General features: G+C 39.5%; 1 protein-coding gene across 2 annotated transcripts in view; it reads left to right on the forward strand.

Moving 5' to 3' along the window:
- The window catches only part of notch2 (notch receptor 2), a 53,891-nt gene that overhangs the window by 39,209 nt on the left and 3,530 nt on the right, over positions 1-11,152 (forward strand). Inside the window, exons 13-33 of one of the 2 annotated variants that reach the window (XM_079897456.1) lie at positions 7-199; positions 453-598; positions 690-803; positions 1,802-1,921; positions 2,082-2,234; positions 2,472-2,700; positions 2,789-2,990; positions 3,101-3,254; positions 3,361-3,545; positions 4,172-4,304; positions 4,396-4,638; positions 4,757-4,869; positions 6,612-7,123; positions 7,452-7,796; positions 7,898-8,040; positions 8,138-8,339; positions 9,266-9,356; positions 9,447-9,600; positions 9,720-10,042; positions 10,737-10,884; positions 10,984-11,081. In XM_079897456.1, coding sequence (XP_079753582.1) covers positions 7-199; positions 453-598; positions 690-803; positions 1,802-1,921; positions 2,082-2,234; positions 2,472-2,700; positions 2,789-2,990; positions 3,101-3,254; positions 3,361-3,545; positions 4,172-4,304; positions 4,396-4,638; positions 4,757-4,869; positions 6,612-7,123; positions 7,452-7,796; positions 7,898-8,040; positions 8,138-8,339; positions 9,266-9,356; positions 9,447-9,600; positions 9,720-10,042; positions 10,737-10,884; positions 10,984-11,081 — 4,001 coding nt within the window. The remainder of the gene's footprint in view (positions 1-6; positions 200-452; positions 599-689; positions 804-1,801; positions 1,922-2,081; positions 2,235-2,471; positions 2,701-2,788; positions 2,991-3,100; positions 3,255-3,360; positions 3,546-4,171; positions 4,305-4,395; positions 4,639-4,756; positions 4,870-6,611; positions 7,124-7,451; positions 7,797-7,897; positions 8,041-8,137; positions 8,340-9,265; positions 9,357-9,446; positions 9,601-9,719; positions 10,043-10,736; positions 10,885-10,983; positions 11,082-11,152) is intronic. The other variant, XM_079897457.1, reaches the window with a different exon arrangement.

Here is an 11,152-nt window from a genome sequence, read left to right on the forward strand (position 1 = left end):
GCTTAGGAGAACGATGCACTGAGGAGATCAACGAGTGCAGTTCGAGCCCGTGTCTGAATGGAGGGACGTGTGTGGACAAGGTGAACGGGTTTCAGTGTTTGTGTCCACTTGGGACTCATGGTCCTCTGTGTCACTCAGGTGCAGACCACTGCAGCCCCATGCCCTGCCTCCACGGAGACTGTATTGAGCAGCAGGACGGGTAGGAACAGCCTTAACTTACAAACCATTTTGTCAATGTGACTGACAATGATTCTTTGTAGCACAACCTACTTAATACATTTCCTGTTATATTCTGTAAAGAGATGCACTTTTTTTAACTCTAAGCACTAAATTCATGACAAATGCACACTGCTTTTTAGCATTGCCGTAAGAGGCATTATAATGTGAATTAGGATAAACTATATGCTTCTATGGCCAGTTGTCTTTTTCATCTCTAACTTATCTATTTGTAGGTACCTTTGTGCATGTGAGCGTGGTTGGGAGGGTAAGAATTGTGAGCGAGAGAAGAATGAGTGTCAGTCCAACCCGTGCCAGAATGGTGGAACCTGTAATGACCATCTCAATGGCTACACCTGCCTTTGTTCCCGTGGATTTGCAGGTAAAGGCGTGTGGTCCATTACCTTTCTAAACAGAGTAACAATGACGTTTATTTCTGTCCCCAACTCCCTGGTTTGCCCTGTCTTTTTCAGGTTTTAACTGCGAAATAAACATTAATGAGTGTGAGTCAAACCCCTGTATGAATCAGGGAACTTGTGTGGATGGAGTCAACAGCTACATTTGTTACTGCTCTCTGCCTTACACAGGTGACACACACATTTACAGTTACAGTGTACAGTTTTCATTAACATTTTTTTTTTGTACATGATTTGAATTATGGAAGCAACATTTATGACACTTTGTTATCTGATTATATTAGCTTGATAAAAAGATTTCCGCCCAAACGATATTAATATTATAATTTTTTTACACTATCGTTCAATGGCTTGTGGTCGGTAAAATTGGTAACACTTTAGTTTAGGGTCCAATTCTCACTATTAACTAGTTGCTTATTAGCATGAATATTACTAGGGTATTGACTGTTTATTAGTACTTGTAAATCATATTTTAATGCCTTATTCTGCATGACCATATTCTACATCCCTTAATCCTACCCACTACCTAAACTTAACTACCTTACTACTCACTATTAATAAGCAGTAATTAGGAGTTTGAGGCAAAACTCATAGTTAAAAGCTAGTTAATAGTGAGAATTGGACCCTAAACTAAAGTATGACCGTAACATTTAAAAAAAAAAAGTTTTTTAAAGACAGTTAAAACAATAATATTGTGAAATCTTTACGGTCATTTAAGACTTTATTTAACTCATTTAAGGCTGTGCTTACGAGGATACTCAACAAAGTGGGCATTTTGGCATACATTTGTGTTTTTTGTCCATTCAAGCGTGAAAGAGAACTAAATGCTACCGCCGCGCTGTCTGAAGCAGCTTTCTGTGCGCATCAGTGTGTGTCTGTCACACAGACAGGAGATTCACAGACAACGCACCAGTACAGATTTAAGTTCTGTTTTTGCATCTTATCACGCATGAATGGTTTAAAAGCACTTGAATAAATGATAGCGTGATCCTATAATGAAAAAAATTATTGTATGCGTTAACATGTTAATTTTGACAGCCCTAATTATATTTTATAAATGTTTGATTCCAAGGACATTTTTGATTACTTTTGTACAATAAATATTTTGGTTCTGTTTTGAGAACCACTCCATACTGTATCCACAACTGACTGTACTGCTCGATTCTCAGGGAGACAGTGTGAGGAAAAGTTGGTCCCCTGTCAATCTCAGCCCTGTCAGAGACGAGGGGTGTGTCAGCCATCCCTGGATTACACCAGCTACACCTGCATTTGCCACAGCGGCTGGGAAGGTAAGTGCCTTTAGTCTGTGTGTGTGCTTTTATTCCTCAAGAATATCTTTGATGTTGTGACAACCACGTGCAACACCTTTTCCATGATCAAATGACATACCCATTAGTAGATGAAAATCTATCCAAAATGTCTGAGTGTCTGTCTGGTATATGTGTGTAGGAGCCCAGTGCACAGAAGATGTAGATGAGTGCAAGAAGAGCCCATGTCAGAATGGAGCTCACTGTGTAAACACAGTTGGTAGCTACCGTTGTGAGTGTCAGCCTGGATACACTGGGGTCAACTGCCAGACCAACATCGATGACTGCAGCTCCAGTATGTGTCATTCCCAAACAGATTGATGGCTGTCAATGAAATAAATGAATTGTGATTCATCTAATGACCAGTTTCAAGCAGAATAAATCAGAGATAATGTCAGATTCAATAAATACGAATATTATCTTAATTTGATCAAAATAAATCTTCTAAAATCTTTTTCATATTTTCTGTTGGACACCAATTTGAAAACACCAATCTAATATTCATCTCTTTAATTTTCACTCTCTTCTCCAGATCCATGCCGTAACGGTGGTACGTGTGTTGATAAAGTTGGGCGGTTCTTGTGCGAGTGCAGAGCTGGTTTCTATGGCGAGCGCTGTGAGGAGGAGGTGGACGAGTGCTCCAGCAATCCCTGCTGGAATGGAGGCCACTGCAGCGACTATGTGAACAGCTACACATGTCAATGCCTGCCTGGATATGACGGCATCAACTGTGAACGTGATATCCCAGATTGCACTGAGACGTAAGTTTTCTATGTAAATTATATGGATAGTGTTTTATTGCATTTTATCATATCAATGCTTATTCATTCTCTCTCTTTTACGTCATAGCTCTTGTCTAAACAATGGAACGTGTGTGGATGGAATTAACCGCTTCTCTTGCCGCTGTCGACATGGTTTTTCGGGTCAGTTCTGCCAGTTTGAACTGAACGAGTGTGACTCTCATCCATGTAAAAATGGCGGCACCTGCATAGATGGCCTGGGGACCTTCCACTGCACCTGCCCACTGATGTACAAAGGAAAAACCTGCGAGGTACAAACTGTTCATTCAGTCTTAGATTGTAAACACACACGGTTTGCCAGTATTTGATTGCTCTACAATTATGTTGTCAGATTAATTTCTCTGGCTGTTTCATTCTGCAGTCAATGGTGAACGTGTGCAGTCAGATTAAGTGTCTGAATGGGGGTACGTGCATCCAGAAGGAGATGAATTGGAGATGCAGCTGTCAGCACGGCTGGACAGGCCTGTATTGTGACATCCCAAACATGTCCTGCCAGGCTGTTGCCATTAGCAAGGGTGAGACATTAAACAATAGTCTGTTGTTATTCAAGCTCACAAATTTCACTGTTACTGTAATTTTTTTGTATTTTGAATCCTTAATGTAAGTTCTGATGTGCTCCAGGTGTGGTGGTGGACATGGTCTGTAAGCATGCAGGAAGGTGTATGGACAAAGACAACACACACCAGTGTATTTGTCAGAGAGGTTATATGGGCAGTTACTGTGAGGAGGAGGAGGATGAATGCCTCTCCAGCCCCTGCAGAAACGGAGGGACCTGTATGGATTACCAGGGTGGATATAACTGCCAGGTACAACTGATCTCTCTTGATGACTAACATTGATGTATGCTATTATTCAAAAGTTTGCGGTCAGTAAACTAAATGTTTTTTGAAAGAAATTAATAATTTTATTCAGCAAGGACGTAAAATTGATAAAAAAGTGACATTATAAAGACATTTATAATGTTACAAAAGATTTCTATTTCAGATAACTTTCTATTCGGCAAAGAATCCTGAAAAAATAAGGTTCCCTTAAAAATATTATGTGCAAAAAATAAACTTTTTCAACATTGATAATAAGAAATGTTTCTTGAGTGCCAAATCAGTATATTAGAAGCATTTCTGAAGAGTCATGTGACACTGAAGACTGGAGTAATAATGCTGAAAATTCAGCTTTACCACTATAGGAATAAATTACATTTTAAAATATCTTCACATAGAAAACAATCATTTTAAACTAAAAACATTAATATTGTGAAACATTCTACATTGTATTTTGATCAAATAAATACAACTTTAGTGAGCATGAGAGACTTTCAAAAACATTAAAATGTCTTACTGACCCCAAACATTAAAACGGTGGTGTATATATAAATAGTATAGAATAGATAGAGAAAACTATACATCTACTTTATAAACCTCTCTTTCTCTATCAGTGCAAAGCAGGTTATCAGGGTGTGAACTGTGAATATGATGTTGACGAGTGCCAGTCAAATCCCTGTCGGAATGGAGGTACCTGCATTGATTTGATCAACCGTTTCTCCTGTGCGTGCCCTCCTGGCACCAAAGGTAAAGACTGATTTCTAATGCTGTATGTTTAGTGCACAGATGTAACGCTGATATGCAAATTTCCCCTGACCACCTCCTCTCTGTTGTGCAGGTTTGCAGTGTGAGGTGGACGTGGATGAATGCGCCCCAGAGTTTGGCCCACGCTGTAAGAACGGCGGCCAGTGTGTGGACGGTGTGGGGCGGTACACTTGCTCCTGCCCTCCTGGTTTCACTGGAGTGCATTGTGAGGGAGATGTGAATGAGTGTCGTTCTGGACCTTGCAACCCATCCGGCACCATCGACTGTGTACCGCTGACCAATAACTATCAGTGTCGCTGTCGTCTCGGTTATACTGGTGAGGTTTCATTAGAGACATACATTAAATGTTTCATTTTTGCTATTTTAAAGTGGTTTGAATGAACAGTTTTCTTATTTTTACAATTTATTGTGCTCTGCTCTCCATCTCCCTATAGGGCAACGCTGTGAGTTAATGGTGGATCTGTGCCAGTCCAAGCCATGCCATAACAACGGCAGATGCGCCATGAACATGAGTTCAGTACATGGATACAGCTGTACCTGCCAACCCGTAAGTGCAGTGTTAGTATTTATATTCATGTACACTACCATTAAAAAGTTTGGGGTCTGTAATGTTTTTTAATGTTTTTTGTCTCTTATGCTATATGTTTTAAAATGACATTTTTTCTGGTGATGGCAAAGCAGAATTTTCTGCAGCCATTACTTCTTTGTCATATGATCCTTTAGAAAACATTATAATATGCTGATTTGGTGCTGATGAAACATTTATTATTATTAGATGCTTAATAATAATAATAATAATGCTTAATCATTTTCAGAATTCTTTGATGAGTAGAAAGCTCCATTTTTACATGGATGAGAGTCACACTCGTTCAGTTCGAACTGGCCCGAAAAACCATGCCGACAGCGGCAAGAGAAGCGGTTAATTCCATCCACACACATTCCATTGTTTAGACAAGAGCCATGGCGTAAAAGAGAGAGAGTGAATAAGCATTAATATGATAAAATGCAATAAAACACTATCCATATAATTTATATAGAAAACTTACTTCTCAGTGCAATCTGGGATATTGATTATTTGAAACTGAAATCTTACTGACCCTAAACCTTTGAACGATACTGTGTATGTGTGCATGTGCAATAAAACTTTTTTTTTCTTCTGTACTACAGAATATTTAAAGGAATAGTTCACTTAAAAATGAACATTCTGTCATCATTTACTCACCCTCAAGTAGTTTCAAACCTGTATGAATTTCTTTCTTCTGCTGAACACAAAGGAAGATATTTTGAAGAATGTCGTAACCAAACAGTTGGTGTACCCCATTGACTTCCATAGTATTTTTTTTCCTACTATGTAAGTCAGTGGGGTACATCAACTGTTTGGTTACCGACATTCTTCAAAATATCTTCCTTTGTGTTAAGCAGAAGAAATATTTGAAAGCAAAGAAATTAAGGCAACTATAAATGTTAACATTGTAATTTTTATAATTTTACTTTTGTTCTGTAAAATAAAATAATATAATAATGATAGTCATATTTATTGTTGTTATTAATAATATGGTTTTCCTTCTTTCTTGTCTTCAACTATTCACATGCCTGATTATAAAATACTAATACCATTGTTTTAAATGTTATGACAACACTATAATGTACACTATGAAAATGGACATTCATTTTGAGATTTGCTAAAAAATTACAGTTAACATTGTTAATTTATTAGTGTTTTTAAAAATTAATTTAAAGTAAATGTTGGATGATGACAAAGGCGATCTAAATGTAAAAATAGAGAAAATGAGCATGCACAATTAAATGTCCAATATTGGCCAATATGACTACATTTAAAAAAACCTGTAATATCAGACAATATGAACTTCTATTGTACTGAAGCATTCCCTAACTTCTGTAAATACATAAAACCTCTATCTAATTTCCACAAACTGATCCCTGAGAGGTGGAGGAGGGTATTTTAACTGTGTCTCTTACTGTGCTTTCTGACATTTCTCTTACAACCTTTAACGGCTGCATTTGCTTTGCTCGACTCTGCTTTGCTTTGGGTGAAAATGTTTCCTTTTCTCATGGCTGCTTGTTCTCTCCTTACTCATGCTTGCACTAAAGACTGAGGCTGCATAAATCAGGTATGAAGTGAAACTCTTGATTCCCTCTTTTAACTGATTTTTTTCTCTCTTTTCACTCACTGTTTCTGTCTTACTAGCCTCCAGTCATTTAGTTGTAAAGTAGCGCCATGATTTGGTTTATTTTTTACATCTGATGCCCTCTCTGTGGCTCTTTCAGGGTTACACTGGCTTCAACTGTGGCAATTATGAGATGTTCCCCTGTGCCAGTTTGCGCTGTCAGAATGGTGGAACTTGTGTGGTATTGATAAATAGTCGCCCGCAGTGCCGCTGTCAAACAGGTTTTGCTGGACCGCACTGTGAGAGTATTACAAAAAAACACTGCATGTGTCACAACGGTGGCACCTGTATGTCAGATGATCCCAGCAGCTGCCGGTGTCCACCTGGCTTCAGTGGGCCGACCTGTCAAATGAATGAACCTTCCTGCCCTTATTTGGAGTGTGAACTGCGTGCGGGAGACAAAGTTTGTGACCCGCAATGTAAGAACCCAGAGTGCGAGTGGGATGGAAGTGACTGTACGCTCCAATGGGACAACCCCTGGAAGAACTGCCTATCACCAGTGCCCTGCTGGAAATTATTCCATAACGGCCGCTGTGACCCAGAGTGCAACAATGCAGGCTGCCTCTTCGACAGCTTTGAATGCCAGAATCGTACATCGGCAAGCACTTGCAAGTATGTGTCCCAGTGTAAATCTCATACTCATACTCTTCTTTGGGAAAAGATAATGCTTGAATAACATTTTTTTTTTCTCAAAAAGAGATGTTATATATCAGAATTTTACACATATGATGATAACACATAATCACAATTATGATTATTACATAATTAGATTTTATATATAACAGTATATTATTTATATACTGTCTGAGCCATTGCCATTTGCCATTTATTTAATGTACTACTGATTGCACTCTCTGCACAGTGACACAATGAAAGATGAATCGAGTCTAATTGTTTCTAACTCCCATCTATCTCTCTATTTACCCTAATTCCTCTATAGATACGATAGATACTGTGCAGATCATTACGCCAATGGTCATTGTAACCAGGGCTGCAACACAGAAGCATGTGGCTGGGATGGTCTGGACTGTGCCACAGACACTCCTCCCAAACTAGCTGATGGCACACTGGTGATTGTGGTGCGGTTGCAGCCTGAGGAGCTAATGGGTGACCTTAAGGGTTTCTTGCGCTCTTTGGGGAGGCTCCTGCACACCAACCTGCGACTGAAGCTAGATGAGAATAAGAAACCTATGGTGTACCCATACTTTGGAACTGAGCAGAGTGAAATCCAAAGTGGTATCGCCGCTATGAAGCAACGTGGAAAACGAGAGCTAGAGGTTATTGGGTATGTTCCTCGCCCAAAAATTTAAAGACTGTCTTTACCCTATTGTTGTTGTATTTTTTTTTTTATAAATTAACATGGTTTTGGATGTCTCCATGGTTTAGATCAAAGGTTCACCTGGAGATTGACAATCGACAGTGTTCTCAGCACTCAAAAGATTGCATCTCCAGTGCAGACCAGGCTGCGGCCTTCATAGCGGCCGAGTACCTGACATCGGAGCTATCGTATCCCGTCTACTCTGTGAGCAGTAAGTGAACTGACAAAACAGGGCTACAGCAAAATGCAGTTGTAGTTTTCACTGTTTTTCACTATGTAATCTTTGTTACCAACCTCTTTGACCTCAGGTGATGAAGTTGAACCGACCTCAGTGCCTACTGCTCTGTACCTGGTTGCTGTGGCTGCAGCAATCATCATGCTGATTTTGGTGCTGGGTGTTTTGGCTGCCAAACGCAAACGCAAGCATGGGACTTTATGGCTTCCTGACGGCTTTCTAAAGAATGACAGTAAGCGGAGAGAGCCAGTGGGACAGGATGATTTTGGCATGAAGTAAGTGTGCGCCTGAAATCCACTACGATCTTAGATTTACTGCCTTCAAGTCATCTTGGGAAGTTGGAAGTTTTTATGATGTGACAGTGTTTATTCAGTGTTCTGCAATTCCATATTTCTCCCTTTGTTTTCAATTACTGACAAATATGTTTTTTAGCACTAATGTAAGTGTGTAACTTAAGCTTTAGGGATTTTATTGTTCTTGTACCGCCACAGAGAATTATAGGAAATGTATGTTATTTATTTATCAGTGGAAAACCAAACAAAATCCTAGGTTTCCCACTAAACTACTTTCTTGTGCATTAATCTCGTTAATACGATCATTCTGACCCAGTCTTAACCATGTTATACACTACTGTTAGTCGTATTTAAATTATATTGTTTTCAATTAAATGGACTCTTTCCATATTAAATTCTCTTTCATTTAATTTACTAGACAGGCGATGCATTCAAAATCGCATACTGTCTGAGTAGGTACTACATTTGAATTTGAACTTACTTCCCGACCGTTAAAAAAGTACATTCTATATAGTATGAATATGGGTAGTAGGAATGAAATTCAGATTTTGTCGCTTGTCACTTGTCGCGTCGCTTCACCTCCATTCATAAATCCCCTCCCGTGGCCTCATGGGATACTAAAGTGTCCATCGAATGCGCACTTCAGAATCTCGCCGGAAGTAGTAGGTCATCCAGGGACTTGTCGCCTACTACTCTGTAAGCGTACTGTTTTTCACATACTATATAGTACGGAATAGTGAATTCCGGATGCAGCGAGGATGTTCTTTAGTGCTAATCCAACAAAAGGAGCGTATGGTGCCTTGAAGGTAGCAACAGTCTAAAGCCTTTTTACATGCTTCTGTTAATCTGTTCATTTCAGGTGGCATCTCTAATCATTCCTTTTTTCTCTATCCTCCACTTTCTCTCAGGAGCATGCAGAAGTCACATGATGGAGGGTTGATGGATGGCAGTTCTACCCATCATTGGTCAGAGGAGGATCATCTACCTAAAAAACCCAGGGTAAGAGACAGTGTCTCCACAGCCCTGAAGATCACAGTAACAGATCTCTTTATTTATGATCCATCTAAATGCATCCCCCAAACCCCACAGATGGAAGATAAGCCATTGCTTCCTGTCGGAGTGGATGGAGGAGTGGACAGGAGAGAGTGGACCCTGCAGCATCACAAAGCCGCTGACATCACACTCACTCCCCCTCAGGCGGACATAGACATGGACAGCATGGATGTCAATGTTAAAGGACCAGGTTAATAGACTGAGTTTCTTTCTTGCTCCCGATCTGGGTAGATGAGGAAAGAAGGTTTTCGCCCTTTTGTTTTCCTTTTAAAAGTTTTACTAACTCTGTATTGTCTTTCACGCTTATAGATGGTTTCACTCCTCTCATGCTGGCATCTCTACGAAATGGCAGCAGCCCCGATTGTGGCAGCATGCTGGGAGAGGAAGAAGAGGAAAGTGGCGTTGACGAGCCTGGCACAAATGTCATTACTGACTTGATTGGCCAGGGTGCGTCACTCAATGCCCAGACAGATCGCACCGGAGAGACAGCACTTCACCTCGCTGCACGATATGCCCGAGCAGATGCTGCCAAGAGACTGTTGGATGCTGGCGCTGATGCCAATGCTCATGATAACATGGGCCGCACCCCTCTCCATGCAGCCGTGGCAGCAGATGCCCAGGGAGTCTTCCAGGTAAGGGGATGTGCTTCTACACACATGCCCTGTTAAGCCTAATTTCATAATGAATTAAAGAGTTTCCACAGTCATGGAAAACCTGGAAATATCAGTGAATTTTTCAAAATGTGATTTCCATGCCTGGAAAAATAATGGAAATTAATCAATAATCATAGGAACATATAGTTATGCTATACAACAAATATAAAATTTATTTTGTTAAAAGTGTTATTAAAACAAATAAAATATTTTATACTCTTTAATAGGGATATCTTTATAAATAGATATGTGATATAATAGATCAAACAGTATTATTTATTTTAACATTACTATTTATAACAGTAATTATTTATTTAGGAATTTGCTTCATTGTAATGTATATGAGAAAACATTACATTTTTGATCAGTCTGCTTTTACTTTAATTATCTCTTTTTTTTCTCTCTTTTCAATTAAAATGTTGTTACCCACCATTTTTTTAAGAATATTGTGATGAAGCTGTTTGTTTGATCGGCATGTTTTTGTTTATTCTGATAACTACTTAGTCATTGATTGTAACTCCTACAGTAGTTGTTTCCTGAATGACCTTGTTTATGTAATAATATATTAGCACAGCTAGTGTAGTATGTAGATGGTAAGTTTATATTCAAGGTTTGTGAAAAAAAAAAAAATTTGTGTGCACATGCCAATCATTACTGTTACATGTTACTCTAGATTCTCATCCGGAACCGTGCCACGGATCTTGATGCTCGTATGAATGATGGCACCACACCACTCATCCTCGCAGCCAGACTGGCAGTGGAGGGTATGGTGGAGGAGCTTGTGCACTGCCATGCAGACGTCAATGCAGTGGATGACCATGGTAAGATCAGAGTAAAGAAATGAGTTGATAAATGAAAAGGAAATACATTCTGGAAATAAAATGCCCTATTTAATTCTGTCATGCTCATCTCATCCACAGGCAAGTCGGCTTTGCACTGGGCTGCCGCTGTCAATAATGTAGAAGCCACTCTGGCGCTACTGAAGAATGGAGCCAATCGAGACATGCAGGACAACAAGGTAGTCTTCCATGTCTATTATGTTTATGTGCATATTTAATCACTTTTTAAACACACAAATGTTTTGTGTCA

The sequence above is a fragment of the Squalius cephalus genome (genome assembly GCF_949319135.1).
Source record: "Squalius cephalus genome assembly, chromosome: 16".
NCBI lineage: Eukaryota > Metazoa > Chordata > Actinopteri > Cypriniformes > Leuciscidae > Squalius > Squalius cephalus.